Source organism: Syngnathus scovelli, chromosome 17 (assembly GCF_024217435.2).
Source record: "Syngnathus scovelli strain Florida chromosome 17, RoL_Ssco_1.2, whole genome shotgun sequence".
NCBI lineage: Eukaryota > Metazoa > Chordata > Actinopteri > Syngnathiformes > Syngnathidae > Syngnathus > Syngnathus scovelli.
In genome coordinates, this window is record NC_090863.1 from 8,279,554 (window position 1) to 8,299,190 (window position 19,637).

At 42.5% G+C, this 19,637-nt stretch overlaps 1 protein-coding gene across 1 annotated transcript in view; it reads left to right on the forward strand.

Moving 5' to 3' along the window:
- The window catches only part of epha4b (eph receptor A4b), a 58,083-nt gene extending 39,196 nt beyond the window's left edge, over positions 1-18,887 (forward strand). Inside the window, exons 11-19 of the mRNA XM_049747701.2 lie at positions 5,097-5,164; positions 5,725-5,850; positions 6,107-6,292; positions 12,978-13,039; positions 14,089-14,298; positions 15,266-15,415; positions 15,489-15,682; positions 16,279-16,416; positions 16,488-18,887. Coding sequence (XP_049603658.1) covers positions 5,097-5,164; positions 5,725-5,850; positions 6,107-6,292; positions 12,978-13,039; positions 14,089-14,298; positions 15,266-15,415; positions 15,489-15,682; positions 16,279-16,416; positions 16,488-16,587 — 1,234 coding nt within the window. The 3' untranslated portion in view covers positions 16,588-18,887. The remainder of the gene's footprint in view (positions 1-5,096; positions 5,165-5,724; positions 5,851-6,106; positions 6,293-12,977; positions 13,040-14,088; positions 14,299-15,265; positions 15,416-15,488; positions 15,683-16,278; positions 16,417-16,487) is intronic.
- Positions 18,888-19,637: the final 750 nt, after the last annotated feature.

The window sequence follows — 19,637 nt, forward strand, 5'->3', positions numbered from 1 at the left end:
CTTTCCAACACTAGGGATTCGAAAATACGTATATAATAAAAAATCAAATAAAGACACAATATGGGCTGTAGGGACATATGTCCTTTACGTCTCTAGAATAATTTTGGCACATTATGCCAATACACGTTAGCTTCACAACATCTGTTACGCCACCAAAGGTTAGTCTTAAAATTTTAATGACACAAAAAAAGAGGAGTTGATATGCCATGGGAAAAAAAAAAAGCCAAAAGATATGTATTGTGTTTGGAATTCAAAGACATTCTGATTTATTCGGATAATGACTAGTCACTGCCGAGGATGTTTTGTGACTTGGATGTCAACAAAAGAGAAATACTAGAATTATTCTTAAAAGCAAATATAGTGGAAATAGAAATGTGAGTGTTGATTTGGCATTCGAGGCATTGTCTGCATGAGACAAAAAAAAAAAAACAGGCAAGTCTATTGTGTGCTGTGTATACGGGATATGGTGATATTAGAATGATGTTATTAGAAACATTTGGATGTTTTGCTTGGGTGCGAGCGAGCGAGCGAGCGCTTTCGATTCAACTGGAGGCTGTAGCCCGACTCATCTTTTGTGCGTGGAAGCTTGTTGCAAAATCTTTCAGGCTTTATGCAAATGAGCATATGTTGCGTTGGGATTCCTCAAACATCCCATAAAAAAAAGAATCGTATTTTATACGTTGTTCCAATTTGAAAGTCTATTGAGATGTATTTATTAGGTATTTTACAATCATGACCTCATTAAGGTAGTGACATCATTACTGATCTACATACGGATCTATTTACATATATAAAAATACACTTGACTTGATGACACACCATTCGTCTGCCTTTTCTCTCTTTCTCTCGTGACCATAAAAACCTCGCTGTTTCCCGCATTCCCGCCCCTTTCTTCTTCCCTATTTCCATTCTCCTTAATGAGAAGGAGCTAATTGAAATGTTTCCAAACAGGGCGCTAATGAAACAAACAGATTTATTAGTCATAACTCTTCCACTAATCATTTCCCCGTCTTGATAATGAGCCAGCGCTGAGTAAATCTTTTTACAGTGGTGTGGTTAGAGATTGTTGGCACCAATGGACAAAATGGAGATTGGGTCGGAATGGACTTTATGTTAGAGTACTCACTGTTTTTTTTTGTTTTTTTTTCTTTCCCTGTGTGTGTTAATTTGAACTCTGCCGTTAAATTGATTATTGTGGTATCTAGGCAGAAAATGTGTTTGGTCAGTCAGGTGGTGTGCCCAGCCACATTTATACCGTGAAATAACAAGATGGTAAATTGAATCCATCAATTTCATTCTCAGTAATTAGTTTTAATTTAATGGCTTGATACGAAATGGAATTGGCATTAGTAATCACCACGAGGAATGAAAACAGCGGCCTATAGGTGGTAAGGTGAGGTGGTGCGGGAAACAGGATAGATGTCATGCCGCGGGGCCGGGGCGGGCCGAGGAGGGGGGGGGGTGACTAACAACGTAATGATTTCATTTTTCTTGTCATTCTGATTAGCAGAGGGAAAATAATGTGGCGAGACAGGAAATAAAAGTGAAAAGGAGACGGGAGCAGAGCAATGTGAAAGACATCCGAGCCCTCCTGACTCTTCCTTGTTTCAGCTCGCATCAATCTGGCCAAGCTAGCAGCCTGACGCTAATCCTATAAAATGCGGCCAGTCATATAAAACAAAGGAGGTGATGTGACACGCTGCTGAACTACAAACACTTTATTAGCTGCCTGCCAGTGTCGCATGCTAATATCCGTCCAAGGTTATTCACTAACATGAAGCCACACACGATGTATTTTCAAATTTATAGATGGATAGAAAAAGTCTACACACCCTTGTTCAATAAATTAATAAAATTGCGCCATCATTAACGGAAGTTACAATCTGTACAGCTCAATTTTATTTTTTTTGGGGATCGGAAATTGGGATTTATGAACAACCAGTGTTGGTTGACATAAAAAATTCAGATTTCTGCTCGTCAGGAAAAGCCTACCAGAACATTTGAACTTTATTTTTGAATTAATCAAAGTGTAGGCTGACTCCTCTTATTTAACAGGATGTTTTTTTCTGAAAACTCACATTCTTAGTTATTCTCACTCTGTGTCCGAATTTTCCTTAACTGCAGGATTGATTTATTTTTGTCCAAAAACAACCTCCTGCTTCTAATAGTTGTTCGCATTCCGGCCACGTTGCTGCGGCACAAGCTCTGCCTCACCCTCTGTCTTTCTTTCCACATCCCTTATGTCACCCGCTTGCTTTTCTTTTCCCCTTATGGCTGCCCCCCCCCTCGACTCTCCCCACCCCCCTTTGTGATTGCTTGTTAGTTGGTATGCAGGCATGGAACCCCATTGTGCTTTCTTGCCTGTCAGCACTCCTTCGCATCCACTCCCTTACTTTCTTTCTTTCCTTCCTTCCCATCTCCTTTAGTCCACTCTTTCTATCAAAAACAGCCCAACCCCAGAAGAGCAGAGGAAAGGGCCAGAGTGAATAAATGGATGGATGCCTGGGGAAGAAAGCTTTGATATATGATGGATTGGACAAGGGAATTTTTTCACTAAAGGACAGAATTAGGAAATAAAATAATACCCCGAGAGAGATAAAGGCCGTAAAAGTGCGAATGACAGGACGAGAGCGGGCGAGAAAAGAAGTGGGGAGGGGCCACGGCAATAATATTATGAGGCTGGAGTTCTGCGAGGGAAGCTTGCTTGCAGAATGACAAATGGGTCTCAAGTGACAGAGTATTATATTAAAAAGTACATTGATATGCAAATGTGGAGTGTATAGTGTTAGAGGACAGGGATAGCCTGTTGTCGTCGCTGAAGTAGAACAGAAAGAAAGGTGAGAGCTCAGCCGGGATGGCAAAATACTGCAGAGGTCTGTTCGCGTGTGTAATTGCGTCACTATGACACCAACAATCTGTTAAAGCGACAAACTTCGTGACTAACTATCGTGCATTTTGGCGTGGGTGTCTTGCGGCCTTGAAAATGTGACGACCTTGCACAAATGGCATGCAAAAGCTGATGACTTTGTATTTGTGGCTCACACGCTTGGACCTTCAGGCGATTGTCACAAACTAGCCAAAACAAAGTGACTAAATTGAAGAGACGCGCATGAATAAGGATTTAAGTGGAATCGGGATTCGAGCTGACGTTTTTGAAAAGATGTAGGTCAGGAAAAGCTGCGTGTGTGTGTACTCGGAGGCTTCACTACCTTTCATACCAAAAAAGTGAAGACACACTAACTTACTTATTATCATCAACCAGGAGCTTGTTTGCTTCATAAAATTGCTTAAAGACAAACTGAGTTTTGATTTTACGACAAATTCTCTGCTTCAAACTTACAGCTTTCCCGTCAGGTTATGAACGAACAGTGTGTTGCGCCCAAATATGGAAGACTGGGAAACAAAAGGGGAAGCCGTGTCAGGTTTCACGGCATGTTTCAGAGTGTAGCGCTAATGATTCATGACACTTTTAACTGGAGAGGAGAAATGAGTCTCTCTGTAATTACTATGGAAATGTGTTCATTTCCCATCAGAGTCACACACACATTCACATCTGTAACCATGCACAGCGCACACACACACTTATTAAATATGGAGCAACATAGTGGTGCTTTTGGTTTCATAGAACACGAATGTCCATGTGGGGGTGGCGGGGGGGGTTGGTGGACCCATGGGATAATCACAGAAGTGTGACTCAGTGTCTCCCCGGTCCCCATATGTTGGTTCTAAACACATGCCCCAAAGCTTGTGTGTTTCAAGACGTAGTAATGATCGACTTATGGTGATCAACTTGCTTTTGGCCAGCTGATAACAAGGTGACACCCCCCCACCCTTCCTTAACTGCCCCCAAATACAAGTCTCGACTGGATTATAATGTGTGTGTGTTCGCCAACCGTGCATACATGCAGTCAACTGTGTAAAACTCAAACATGCATTAAACACCAAATGGCTGAGATTTAATGAGCAGCAACCGAACCCGCCTCTTTTGCAATTTTGCATATTTTATGCACGAGAGTCAATTGCATTTTTTTTTTTTTATTGTTCAAACCCCTTGTATAAAGCTGCAGAGGACATGGCAATCCACCTCTTCCCCAAAAATATGAGCGTACAATTTTATTGGTGCAAGTTGGTACATATGCGAGATTCAAACACCAGGTGTTGGGGTGTGTTCGGCTTTTTGTTGGCAATTGTCCAGTTCGCTCGTGTTCATCCGCATATGTCATATGCGGCGGGCCTTAGGGAAGTATAGGCAAGCAAATTATAATTCAATTCCACCAACCATCAGACAAACGATGCCATGCTGTGTTTAAATCATTTTTAGTTCATCATTAAGTGGAATTGCTTTTTTATTTTATGGGGTTGGGCCTGAAATATTTGCGCTGAATCTAAAAGAGCAGCGAGTCTCACGTGTTTATGGCTGATGGGGGCTGTTAAACCCGTTTCTGGATAATGCTCAACATAGTGGGAAAAACACCACACACACATGCGTCGGCATCATCCCCCTGCAAGGTCGGCGTAACACAATCAGTTAAACACTTCCTCGTAGCTGGACGACAGGCTGGTTGATCAATTGATCAATATTTTGGTCGTTGCACAGAGACCGCACCGCAGGGTGTGTGCACCGACGAGTAGGGGGTCGGAATGGGGGCCAGGACGTGTGTGTGTGTCAGCGTGGGAGTGTGACCCCATAGTAAATCTGGAGGCGGTCATGGCCAGAGGGGCTGCAGAGCGTTAACGTGGTGGATGTGCAACATCTGTGACTCACAAACGCTCGATATGTAGCAAAGCGCAATCGTGACAGGAAGAATGGGAGGGAATAAAATCAAGGTTTTCAGGATTTTAAGGCGAGTCTTTTTAAATTCATGTAATTGAATACATATTTTCAAAAATATGGCTCGGTTATTTTAAAATATTCAGTACGTTTTGAATATCGGTTGTGAATTTTATTTTATTCTCCACTCTAATGGCGAAAGTGTGCATACGGGTTTGTGTGCGTGTGTGTGTGTGTGTGTGTGTGTGTGTGTGTGTATGTGTGTGTGTGTGTGTGTGTGTTTCATACAGCAGGATGCTCACCCAGCTGGGCGTTTGTTTTGCAGGCACTGTGGATACATCAAAGCTAAGCAAGATCCCGATGAAGAGAAGATGCAATTCCAGCATGGCCGAGGTAAAACTTACATAAACCCAGTGCATGTGCGTGTGTGTGTGTGTGTGTGTGTGTGTGTGTGTGTGTTTAGGGGAGTAGTAAAAACATGTTTTGCCCTGCTACTGCTTTGCATATCAGCATGGATACTAATGTCGTGTATTTAATTAAAACAAATTGGCTGAAATTTCAATTTAGTTTCCTCGTGTAAGTATTGCACGAGCTGGCAACGGAAACGGTAAAGACGTCGGTGACATTTATGTTGGCATAAACAGTTTTTGCGCAAATGTTTTCGTGTAGGATGAGTCTCCTTATGTGTTCCCGTTAAACCGACGTGTCATTTTATCACCGCACCTAACAAAGTAGTTAGTGTATGTGTCTAATTACATAACCATTTTAACACCATCTGAGCGGCGTACTCACATTTCACCACCGACAGTCTTACAGCGGGGATAGCAAACGCGCCATTTTTATTAAAGCCCATAAAGCCAATATGCTAATCCTCCTGTAACATTTATGAGATGTAGAAGAACAATTGATGTTTGCTCACTATTTTCTATTCTTCCTCATTTGCATGTGCGCAGTCAAGCTTCCCGGCAGTCGGACGTACATCCATCCTCACACCTATGAAGACCCCAACCAGGCTGTCAGAGACTTCGCCAAAGAGATCGATGCCATCAATATTCGCATCGAGAGAGTTATTGGAGCCGGTACATTCGCATATTGGAAATATTATTCATGTGTTTCGTGTCATCTTGGGTATTATTGTTTATCAGCGTGAAAACATTCCCGACATAAAACATAGTTTTAACAGTTATACACAAACTATGTCATTTCATCTAACAAAAGTCAGCTAGCTGATGCTAACATATAATGTGAAACACCATTGGCGGCTAACGCAAATTAGCATTGAGGTTATAATGTTTGCAAACCTTCAAAGTCAATATTTTGTGCGTGTGTGTGTAGGCGAGTTTGGCGAAGTGTGCAGCGGACGTTTGCGTGTGCAAGGAAAACGTGAGATCTACGTGGCCATCAAGAGTCTGAAGGCGGGCTACTCAGATAAACAGAGGCGGGACTTCTTGTCAGAGGCCTCCATCATGGGACAATTTGACCATCCGAACATCATCAGGCTGGAGGGAGTGGTCACGAAATGTGAGTCATGCTTCTATAACACAATGGAACCTCAGCTCACAATTAAGCTCACAATTATGGCAATTTTTTTTTTCCCCCTATGCATTTCATGACAAGGAAATCATAATGTAATTGCGGCTCTTTCTGGCATGTGTGACTTGGCCACTAGGTGGCACTATAATCCACGCTTGCAGACACAAAGAAAGAAGAGTTTCACAATGACTACTGTAAATCATTCAGGAAATTGAAATAAAATATGAATCATTTTTCACAGAGGATAAAGAAAATAGGATGGTGAGAAGTGATTTTTATGCAGTGCGAGAAAAATACAGCCTTCCGCATGTCGCTCTACAATTTAAAGCAATATCTGTCCAAAAATATGTATTCCTAAACTGATTGTGAACCGACGCTCCACCCCTGTACCACACAGCTAGTGTAAACAAGAGCTGACCCTCGTTCTGCTCAAGCTCCATTACCATGGTTACGCCTTCATGACGCATGGCAACTGTGACTGTGCACGCCCTGCGTGATTGTGTTGGAGCTATTGTGCGTGTGTGAGTGTGTGTGTGTGTGTAGGTGAACGACACAGGCCAGGTTCAACAACAGAGCTGATTGGTTATCTGTGGCGCCCACTCCAGCAATCACTCTCTCTATTTCCATCTATCTTCTTGTCTCGTATGTCCATCTCACGCTGCGGCTTTCTCCCTCAGTGTTGGTCTTATCTTCTCATTTAGTCTCCCCTCTCTCATCCAGCCTATCTTTCTATCTTCATCTCTCACTCACTACATTTTCCACCAGCAGATGACATGCCCTGATGTGGTTCTAATGAAAGCAGAAACCGATAACACTCGAGCTGTTGCTGTGCAGGCCACCCTGTCTCTATCAAATAGTAGCAGGCTTGTATACAAAAAATGGGACCTTGAAAGTTGAAAGCAATCCGTCCCGCAACTGGAACTGACCTCTCATTTAGTTTAGTCCATTTTTTACTGTCTGACAGAGTGGAACTGTTGCCGTCATAAAAATTGACGAAAAAGTAATACTTTTTAGCCATCATTCCCAATTAAAATTCATTATAAAACTGACATATAAAACGAAAAAGAATATATATATATATATATATGCTAATTTCTAATATGTATAATATAAATATAATAATTTCAAATTTCTCTCTATATATATATAATTAAATAATGTTTTCTAATATATATATATATTGTTTTAATATATATATATTTTTTTTTTTATTTATATACTATATAAATAAAAATAATATATATATATTCTTTTATATACGTATATATATATATTCTTTTTATTCATATATATATATATATATATATATATATATATATATATATATATATATATAGGCGGCTCGGTGGTGCACTGGGTAGCACGTCCGCCTCACAGTTAGGAGGGTGCGGGTTCGATTCCACCTCCGGCCCTCCCTGTGCGGAGTTTGCATGTTCTCCCCGAGCCCGCGTGGGTTTTCTCCGGGCACTCCGGTTTCCTCCCACATCCCAAAAACATGCTTGGTAGGCCGATTGATCACTCCAAATTGTCCCTAGGTGTGACTGCGAATGGTTGTTTGTCTCTGTGTGCCCTGCGATTGGCTGGCAACCGGTTCAGGGTGTCCCCCGCCTACTGCCCGATGACGGCTGGGATAGGCTCCAGCACGCCCGCGACCCCCGTGGGGACTAAGCGGTTCAGAAAATGGATGGATATATATATATATATATATATATATATATATATATATATATATATATATATATATATATATATATATATATATATATATATATATATATATATATATATTTTAGAAATTATTTAATTATATATATATATATATAGAGAGAGAGAGAGAGAAATTTGAAATTATTATATTTATATTATACATATTAGAAATTAGCATTTATTATATTTATATTATATATCTTAGAAATTAGCATACACGTTACGCTAACTATAAACCTTCAAACAACTGCTACTTAAACACATTTAGAGCATTAACACAGAGCATGCAACAGTACTACACGCTTGAAAATCCGAAATCTAGTGGGAGTTCCTTTCAACCACACTTCACTTGCAAGGGGTAAGAAAGAAGCGGATTGGTGTGTGTGTGTGTGTGTGTGCGTGCGTGTGCATGTGTGTGCACGTGCGTGTGTACATTTAATTGCTTTCACTTTTTGACTTTTAAAATTGGTTAATCCAGTTCCCCCGCCGTCACGGCACATTGAGAGGGTGATAGAGCTCTCCCGAAACAAATGGCGCTAGCAGGACGTCATTTCACAGGTCACAGCCTAAGGTGTGCATGCGTGGCCCGGCTAGGTTGTTGATGGCCCGGTTCAGATGGGTCAATAATTCCTTCAGGCTTTTCTTTCTGCCACCAGCTGGTCCCTTTACACCATCCTCAGTATGTAATCAGCCGGGCTGACCCGGCGTGCACTGGGCTCAGATGGGTTCAAGAGGGTCGGGCTGCTAACGAGACTTCAATGGAAGGGAAGGAGATATTGCGGTTTTGGGGGAAACTTTTGAAGGATTTCAAAATTGTGGTGTAAATGCAACACCATTTTTTTTGTTTTACATTTGAATTATTTATTAATATAGCACCAATTAAAGTATGGACACAAGAAAGTGAATGTCAGCAAAAAACTTGGATCTTGCATTATTAAAATTCGCAGTAGTATCTTGGCAAAGGTTTAACCATATTAACATAATTTCCTCAAAAGTTGGCAATTGACATTTTCCAATTTACTAGTTTGTAAATACTTCAAATACGGGATTTATTTACACCAACAATAGCCCAGCAATTAACAAAAATCCCCTTTGTCTAAGTGTTCTAAAGCAATCCGTTATTGTTCTCGCCGACACAAAAAAATTGCCTTTCTTTTAGTATTTCTCGTAATTGTGAGTCTTATTTTGTGTGGCGTTGGTGCTGAAGTGCATTTTGGCTGCAATCTTTTCAATTCCAGCGTTTGTCATCCTTTATGCTCGTTCTGTCAGCTTACAAGCTCGTAAGCCTTCAGTTCCTGCCGTGTTCCACCCTAATAAGCGTCTCTGCTGTCTGTCATCTGATTGTTGCTATTGTCTCCCTGATTGGTGGGCCACAAGCGAGGGGGGGAAATAAAAAAAAAAAAAAACGCTCTCTATCTTAACATCAGGAAAAACGCCACAATCTACTCCCCTCCTCCCTCCTCTCATCATCCCTTCATCTCATTCACTGCATGTCTAATTTGATCCAGCCGCCGCTCAGGCTTTTTTTAAAAAAGACGCTGCGACAATCAGCTCATTGGAGAAAACCCTCAATTACGCCACTCCATCGCATCGACTGATCAAATGCTGAATATTTATTTGCATTAAGCAGCTTCACAAAGGTAAAGTAGCAAAGCTGCACATGAGCCCCCCAGCACCCCCCCCCCCCCCCTCCATTTGTCTTCAGTTTAAAGTATCGGCTCCAAATGAGCTTTGATTGTAGAACAATATCGAAAAAAACTATTTCATATGCTGATCGGTGGCGATTGGACTGCAGAGGCAAACGAGTGGGAGTTAAGATAGGAAAAGGTGATGATGGTTGCAGGATGGAGGGAAGACAGGAGGAGGGGGATGAGATGAGATGGGATACAAGAGCGAGGAAATTAGACAAGATAAGACTTGAGAACAAATGAGGGTGACGGGGAAAGATGTGTGCGGAGATTTCGCCACGAGAAAGGCAGGCGGGCGAGAGGACGGATGGCGAGGAGATGAACGTGAGGAAATGAGAGGAGGGGAGGTGGAGAGAGGCGAGGAGATAAGCTTATTGAATTTCTGTCTACCTGTTTTGCAGCGCCCCATCTCCCCACCCCCCACACACACCCGGCCTCGCTTCCCAGAACACAGACCTGTCCTGCTTTAAAGCAATATATCATTTAGTTCACAACACTAACAGTAATCAATACAGCAATTATTTAATTTTCTCTTTTGTACTTTCAACCTCATTCAATAACGTCACAATGCAGGGCACTGGCACATAACGTAATTCGACTCATGTACACACACTCACACACTTTCATTTACACGCCCATTAATGCCCTCATGCACAGAAACAGGCACTTACGCAATAATAATAAAATTGACCAGATTGACCATAATGTGTCACTTCCATTGCCGCTTTTCCACTGCCCAGGTCGACTTGGCTTTTGCCGATTCAATTTCTAATTAACGGGTGAAAAAGACGGACAATTCCCCCCTAAAAAAATAATTCCCCACATCGAGAGAGCGCCATTGGCTTCAACTCCCGCACAAACACGTAAGGTTGAGATGATTATCGTGAAATAGCCGAGAAAGGATAGACGATGCTTATTTCCACTTAATGAAACGCTGTAAATACGTGGAAAGTTGTCGCTGACACTCCACCTGGCAGAATGTCAATAGCCAATCACAGAGTAACACTCCCCCGACCCTTCCAGCTCTTTGACTTCTTTCTCAGCATGATGAAAGGTATTAAATGTGAGTGAATAGAAATGTGATGACTTAATTATGTGCTTTTTTGGCAAAGTGTGTGTGTGTGTGTGGGGGGGGGGGGTGTCGTGACAAGCTCCACCCTGCAAGTGTTTGCTATTTTTGTTTGAAAAGTGGATAAAATCGCTCTGGGAAATGAAAAGGATTCATTGTCAACTGCGAGGAGCCAATGTGCTGAGCTGGAACGTGTGTGGTCGACTTTATTGGTAACCTCTGTTATCTGTCACTTGCAAGGATAATTTAGTATGGCAGGTGTCCAGATGATGGCTGCTGATGGTGTGTGTCATTGCGTGTGTTCATGTTGATCGTCTAGGCTGAGGCAAAAGGATGAATGTGTTTCATTGGGCTTCTCTCCCGGTACAGCTAATACTGTCGGCCTATAGGTAATAGTCGATACTTCACGGGGAAACATGCAGCGTATGAGTTTTGTTGTTCAATTTCTTGCCGTCAGTGTTGGGAGGTATGACTTTGTTATGGATGGTAAAAACGTGCATGGGCTCCAAAGTGGTGGAAAGTAACAAAGTGCAAATATTCGATTTTTCAGATAGCTGTTTACGCGAGTTAGTGTAGAGCCGCAGACTAATTAATTAAACTAATCTTAGACTAATTAATCGATTAAGTCAGAAAATAGGCAAACGATGGACGTTTTTCCAAATTAAAATCAGGTTTTTGCACAAAGATGCATAATCAGTCTAATTTTGCTGAGGATTCGCGATTCTCAAAGTATTTAGTTGCCGATTAATCGTTGCACAATCGTTATCATTTAGTTTTTAAAAAAACATCTTGTTTTTATTCCGATATCGAAATAAGATATAATGTACTTTACGCATGTGCCCATACCAGACTATTTTTATTATATATATAGGGTGTGAGTACTTTTGCTACCTCCTCTAATCCTACATACAACCTACCACTCGACGCACGTACGCGGCTCAAGCACATAGGGCAAAGCATCCCATCCTTTTCCATCACTCCAAATCCCACCAAGTATTGTATGAACACTTTTGTTGTCACCATTTCTACTCGCCATGCCCCGAAACCAGTTCTCGGACACAGAAGAACGGAGGGACGCAAAGTAATAAACGCTACACAAACAAATACAAAGCGACACACAATCCAGGGACCCCGTGTGGAGATAAATGTGAGCAGCAGTCTTCACCTCCAGCACAAGAAAATCCAATTCCCTTTCACTTTTATCCCTGAGACTAATGTTACTGTCAAAAAAGACACCACCACCAGAGACACACAGCTCTGTGTGTGTGTCTTTGTGTGTGCTGCACAGATAGTGAATTCATTTAAGGTGATGCATTGCCGCCTTTACCTACAATCTAACTCCAGGCCTCTGCGGTGTTGTTCTGACAAGATTCTGAGCCCAACAAGCAACTCCTCTTTGTATACATTTGATCTTCTCATTCCATGTTCCTAAGCGTCGCTTGTAATTTTGATTTCCTCTGATCTCATTTCGTCTTTCTCATCTGCTCATATCTCGACATGGAAGTGCAACCTGAAGTCAAATCAATAATTTTCCTGCATATAAAGCACGCTACAAAGCTTCCCCCCAAAAAATAAAAACAAGGGGACCAAGAACATAAACACTATCTTTCCGTAAACACGCATACAAAACGATTTTTGTTTACGATTGGCAAATCAGGGCCGTGCGGGCTCCTGCCTTGAGTGAGCCTCGCCAAAAAGCTCTTTTAGTCTGTGTGTGTTTGTGTGTGATTGCATCTACTTTGTTAGCCATTTGTAAGCCAGACCAGATGCCAAGCAGAGGGGCACGGAGCCTGTCAGTCAACCTTCCCGTTGCACACGCATAAACATACATGTGCAGGTGCACGGTGATTGAAGTGCAACCCCCGCCCGTCCTTTCCCTTGTGGCTTATTAGTATTCATGAGATCTCAGGAGAACCCCCCAAAACACCCACCCTCCCTCCTTCTCGCGCACACACGCAGATATTCTCGTGGATCGGTCCGTTCTAATTATCGCCTGGCGTTCATGGAGAGGCTTGATTAGAAGCTGTCAGTGTGACTGATGACGACACGCCGCATTATCCCCACGAGAGACAAGTCGGGGCCAGAGAAGAAGGCCGGTCGGTCACAGCTGCGGGCTGCGCCGCTTGCCTGTCTACGTCTCTTTATAGTCTGTGTCTTTGTTCCATATAATTGCGCTTCATTACAGCTGCCTTGTTATGTCTCTTTCTAGGTAAGCCGGTGATGATCATAACAGAATTCATGGAGAATGGATCGCTAGACACCTTCCTCAAGGTGAGTCAATCACAGCCAGATTTTCAAGGTCTACGGCCGGACTTTGATGCTCGCTCCGAAGCAAAATAACTAAGCTAGCCTAAAACGACACTTGCAAAATCACACATTGATAAAAACAAACAGTTGTAGCAGTGCGAATTATAACGAGGGTCATAAAGACTGTCCGCAGTGCCTCGATATAATAATGGAACATGTTTTATGTTTTTTACAGCTGATCTGTGCTCCAGGCATCCGTATGTGTCTTTAATTATGCTGACCATTTATTAAACAGCTGTCCCTGAGAAAATACAAAACCACAGATCTGTCAGGGAAGGTCTTCCGCTCTCTCATTAATGTTCTACGATCCTCCCGGATAGCATGATTGGATAGATAGAAAGATGATAGATAAAGACTTAGTTCCATGGTTCCTCATTAGTCTTCTTACTGAGCAGCCAGCCGGCAATACAATGTAGTGGTCGGATTGATAGAGGAAGTCTGTAGATTTGTTAGACACTCCAATCAATCAGCATCTCACAAAAAAAAAAACACGAGCTAATTAACTTATTCCACAGATGCTGAAGGGGGAGAACCGTAGTTGTTGGTAGAGGGCGGTGTGCATATTCACAAAGATGATGGCCGAAAAGATAAATGGATACACGTCGACGGAATCTACCTAATATAGTTCTCTCTTGACAAGAAGCCGTGCAAAGGCGGAGATGGATGGAGAGAACATTGAAACAGAGGAGGGAGAGATTAAATGAAGGAGAAAGGGTGACCGATAACGTGGATGGGTTTTTAACGGGCACCATTGGCCCGTGGCGGGAATCATTTGCAGAGGAAGGTAAGCTGAACTGTCATCGATCAACAGGCTCTTCTTGCCTGACAAAGAAACAAAAACTGGACTTGGGTCCTGAGTTAAAAAAAAAAAATCTCAGTTGAAAGAGGCCAAGTAGGGTTAGCAAGAAACAGAAGTTGTTCAGGGACACAAAAGCCAGTTGACATCATCAGTGATGACATCATCTTTCTGCGACTAGGCATTAATTCTTCTTTCTCCTTGTTTGTCCTCGCAGAAACACGACGGCCAATTCACCGTGATCCAGCTGGTGGGCATGCTGCGCGGCATCGCCTCGGGCATGAAGTACCTGTCGGACATGAGCTACGTTCACCGAGACCTCGCCGCACGGAACATCCTGGTCAACAGCAACCTTGTGTGTAAGGTGTCTGACTTTGGTCTCAGTCGGGTTCTGGAGGACGACCCGGAGGCCGCTTACACCACCAGGGTAAGACGGATTGCTATTTTATTCAGTATGTTCCTCTTTATCCTGAAGACGAGTATTCTCGTGATCTCACCCGGGTTGACCAAATCAGAAATCATTTGAGTCTTTCACAGAGACTTGAAGTTTCAAACACTGGCAAAAAGCTTCAAGCAAATAAAGTCCTTTTGCCTACTTATAGCTAAATTGGAGAAATCTTTGGTCGCATTAACACCCTCGCACAGAACCGTCGTCGTCAGTGAGTTAAGCCACGGCGGAGGAACTCATCTAAAATGCCCAGAAGGAGACCACGGCATTATTCATATGCATAGGAGGAACTGTCGAGGATGTTATTTTTAATATGGCATTAGCATTGCCCAGGGAGGGGTGCATCAGCCGCAGACTGCTCCATTGCAATCAGACACACACCCACTGATGTCAGGAGACGTCGACAGAGAGCTGGAGGCGCTGGCAGGGGGGCGGGGCAAGAGGTGGAGATGCCGAAGACATCGAAAGAGAGCGAGAGAGAGGAGCGGGAATCAAATAAGGCTGAGAGGGAACAAGGGAGGGATCCAGTGAGAGCAGTTAAGAGATAAGAGAGGATGTTTAGGGACGGACAAGGGGGCGATGGAAACTAAAGTACAATGCACAGTGACTTGGCGGCTTTGTCTTTGACTTGACTTTGACCAGACAAGGAGAACGCTTGGCGCTGCCGAGGCAGCTGCTGCATGTTAAAAGGATGACTGCTAGTTATCGTGCAACAATGCCTCGGTCTTCCGAGCCGAAAGTCGCGGGTCCCAATTTGCGTCTATACAGTGGCGCTTTATAAAATGTGTAGGATGAAAGCAGAAAGGGAAATTTGACAGCTAGAGAATGAAACTGTCATTCATGACACTCCTGGGCCAAATCTCCCTCATAAGATTGGTATAATGAAAGTCTTACAGTGACTTATTCAGTTAAGCCTTGCTAAGGACATTGTGTGACCTATTTGCAGGGAGGGAAGATCCCCATCAGGTGGACAGCTCCCGAGGCCATCGCCTACAGGAAGTTCACCTCAGCCAGCGATGTGTGGAGTTACGGCATCGTCATGTGGGAGGTGATTTCGTACGGCGAGAGGCCCTACTGGGAGATGTCCAACCAAGACGTGAGTCACAATCAAGCCCACAAAACGCCATTTCTGGCAGATCGGATTTACCGGCCTCTTTTTTTTTTCGTAGGTTATAAAAGCAATAGACGAAGGCTACCGTCTTCCTGCGCCAATGGACTGTCCGGTGGTGTTGCATCAGCTCATGTTGGACTGCTGGGAGAAAGGACGCAGTGAGCGACCCAAGTTTGGACAGATCGTCACAATCCTGGACAAGCTCATCAGAAACCCCGCGAGCCTCAGAGAGCTGGCTAACAGCCCGGCGAGGTCAGTGGGAGAGAGCTGAAGACATAATCACTGCTCGAGATTTAATTTGGTGCCTGTTCAAGGGCAAGATTTTCAGACATTACTTGCTGGCTTACTGAGGAACAAGTCGAAAACCGCAAGACATCCCACAGTTTTTTCCCCCCTCATGTCATTAAATACAAAAAGTGTCAAAGTAATATAATTACTAAGGCTGTCACTATCAAATTATTTCAAAATCGGTTAATCGCATAATCGTGTATTAGAAAAAAACTTCCCCCCCGATTAGATATTGTTGTTTGGTATTTAGTGATAAAAAACAACAACAATTAAACAGAAATATCACACGACAAAGATTGAAGGTCATTGTTTTCCAAAGTAAAAGCAGATGTTTGTAAACGTCTTTCGATTAGAATCAAAGATAAATCATGAAGGACAAGAGAAAAGAATGATTACTTTCAAGAGCATGAAATCAGAAGATTTGGACAATCATTACTGAAAGCAATAAATCCAAATGATAACTCGCTTTTTTAAAATACAAGCCGATGATGATTTTGATCATCGATTTGTTGTCGATTAATCTTGGCAAGTGGCAAACTTTTCATTTTGTATCTCAACAGTGAGGAGCCCACCACTCCAGAATTCAGTGTGAGCACTGTGGACGAGTGGTTGGAGGCCATCAAGATGGGCCAGTATAAGGAGAACTTTTCCAGCTCTGGATACGTCAGCTTAGACTCGATCCTTTACATCAGCGTCAGGTAAAAACAGAACTCTTCCTGGTATTATTTTGTTTTTATGAAACTGAACTTTTTTTTGGTCTCCTTTGCAGCGAATTGGCTAAAATGGGTGTAACTTTAGCCGGCCACCAGAAGAAGATTTTATCCAGTGTGCAGAGCCTGCAGACCCAGGGGACACATGTCCAAGTATAACACGCTCCACATTAACACATTGAGAGCGAGCCAAGATTTCCTCCACCAATGGAGACGTCACTCCGTTGCTTTTAAAAGTCACTGAGTTGGAGGACGACATGGACACTTTGACTCTTTCACATTCGTCCACCATTCTTCCCTTCCTTGATGGACACCACCAGCTTCGGAGCCGCATCTACCACATCATTCACATTGCAACAGCTTAAAAAAAAAAAAAAAAAAAGACTCAGAAAGGAAAGACAAGAAAATGGATTCTATTTCTCACGTGAGGTTTCCAATTTGGTTTTGATGTCTTCTCATTTCCGCTATCACCTTGAAGAGTTTGAAAAGGCGCCACAAGTACACGTGTATGTGTCGATGTATGTATGTAGGTGGCTGTGAGTCCCACGCCCGTATCGATGTATAGCTGGACCTAACGTTTGCATTGCTTTGGAGCTTTTGTGATTTCATCTTCCATTCCTCGGAGAAACACAAAGAGAAATGACATGAATGTTTGGGTGCGAGGGGGAAACTGGACCTAAAGAGGAAGTATTATAAACGTGTGCACAAGGGCAAGTGCTTCCCTCCATCACACTCAACTTTGGCTACACATCCGGTGTCACTTTTCTTCCATTTCAGCGTTTTCAGCAATATTCAGAAAAATCTCGATCGGATGAAGAAGCATTGCCCGCTTTTTTTTTTTTTGCTGAATGAAGGGAATCGTGTTTAGGTGGACAGCAAATGTCAAAACAGAGTTGACACTGATTATGAGCGATAAGGGTCCGACAACGACGACTCCTGATTTCCGCTTCTATGGCTGGATTGTTACTTGTCACTGTACTTTCCACTCCTAAAATCATCCTCTTGGTTATCAGGTGAAAACTTTGTGATGGCACTGAGCCTCGTTTTCGGTGTTTTATTCTGTAAAAGGACAGAGCGTGGCATATGGCATCATATATATGATTGTATTATAGTGTAAAATATGTACAGTGTTGCTTTCCAATGATAGAATGTTTGTAATGATGCCGATGACCACTTTTGTTATGAAAAGGAGATTTGCGAGTGCTTGTTCAGGGGAAAAGAGCAAAAGAGTGAGCTACTTATATTTCTTTGAACGACGGAATGTAGCATGAGTGAGAAGCTTCGTCTTTGTTGACGGGCAACGGTGATCACGGTTTGGACATAAAATTAGAATAAGTAGAATGGACTTGAGCTGATTTAAAGGCCAGAAATGTCATTGTCCCGCTGTGCACAGTGATTCCGTTATTGTGGTTGTGCAAGCAGGGGTGAAATGTGATTTTTTTTTTTTTTATAATATGGATTTGCACTGAAAAATATCACTTCACCGAGCTCGCTCCCGAACTGATGGTTGTCCAACCATAGAAATCAAAAAGTAATCCTAGTTGACCTGCTAGCGTTAGCAATTAACAAAATGTGCTAGGGCAGGGGGATTGCTTACTGCGGCGGAAGAACGAAATTATTCGAGGGTTAAGTTCATAGCACTTGAAGAGGAGAATAAAATTCATGAGTTTTGGACTATTTAAAAAAAAAAAGTGTTCTATTGCCAAAAAATAAACCCCAGAAAATCAATAGCTTATCATTTTCAATATGCCATAACAAAAATAAATGTATTTATCATTTCCAAATACTGTATATCAAAAAAGATTCCAGCATGAGCGCATTCTACTCATCCTAAATTTATGATTTCATGGCAGAGTTCCCTTGAACGGTGGCCTTTTGGATGCCTTATTTTGGTCTTTTTGTTGCCCTCTAGAGGTTATTAGAAGGAGTCAAGTGTATGTAGAGGAAGTATTTATCTGGTCGTCAACTGTCCACGCATCGACACGCTTTCAATGATTTATTTTTTATTTTTTTTACTTTATGTGGGGAAACAAAAAGAAAACCAGACAGTATTGTTATTTATTGGATTGCTACGATGTTCTGTGAACTAAACAAATGCGAATGTGATTGATTTACGCACCTTTGGTCTATTTACTTGCATATTGTAGTTGCATCAAGATGAAATGCCCCCTCCCCCAACAGATACGACCGGAATAGCATCATACCCACTCGCTCATTTTAAAGCCTCAAATCCCCCACCCCAAATTCACTCGGTAAAGTCTTTGTCGTCCATCTCGGTTATTGTGAATGTTGATGAGTGACTCATTTGAACTTCCTGGCACTTTTCCTTTCTTTGGCCACCAAATAATATTGATTGACCACCAAGCCGGTTTCCTCTGTCTTGCTTGTTGTAAAGGGTGTAGGCATTCTCATGTCTTTCATGTTGCTGTAATAAATATGCTAATATTTCTAATTTCTCAGCTGCAGCCTGCATTGTCCCTTTCTTTCATTTTACCACAAACACATACACACGCACAACTCCAGAGAGACCATAAACAATTCAAAGTGCCTTTACAGGAAAGTAATACGAGACGCTCGCTTAATTATTTTTGCTGCTAAAAAGCCTTAAAGTATCAAATGCTTTGTTGAGTGCTGACCGGTCAGCATAAAAGGTTGCTTAGTTAACCACACCCCCTCCCGCCCCCTGCTGCAATTATGATAGTGGGCTGAAATTCTTTCATAACATTTGTGCAAGGCAAATATTGTCCAGCCTGCAAGCACATTCATTGTTTTTCTTCATTTTGTCTCCTGGGAGGGGGAAGGTCAGTGACTTTTGGCCCGAGTTAACCTCTTAATGCAGTGGCCCAGTTGCTGTCGCTCCATGTTACCGCCATTACGCCTCATTTAGCCCATCATATTATCCATATTCCCCTATCACTCACTCCCCCGCCTCTCTCACACACACACACACACATATATATACGTATATACATACGAGACATGCAAAAGCCCTTCCAGGGGCAGGGCAGCTCTTGATTTCCTCAATCTCTCCCCCGCCCTGCTACCTTAATATCTCCACCGACCTCACGGGCTCCCATCCTGCCTGTCGTAATTCAATTGCGGCAGACTGACGGAAAGCTAGCAGTTCCCCAATTTTCAATTTCCCCTATTCGACATTGCAGGCGTAGACAGCAAAAAGTATTGGTAATTAATACAAAGGATTTTTCACA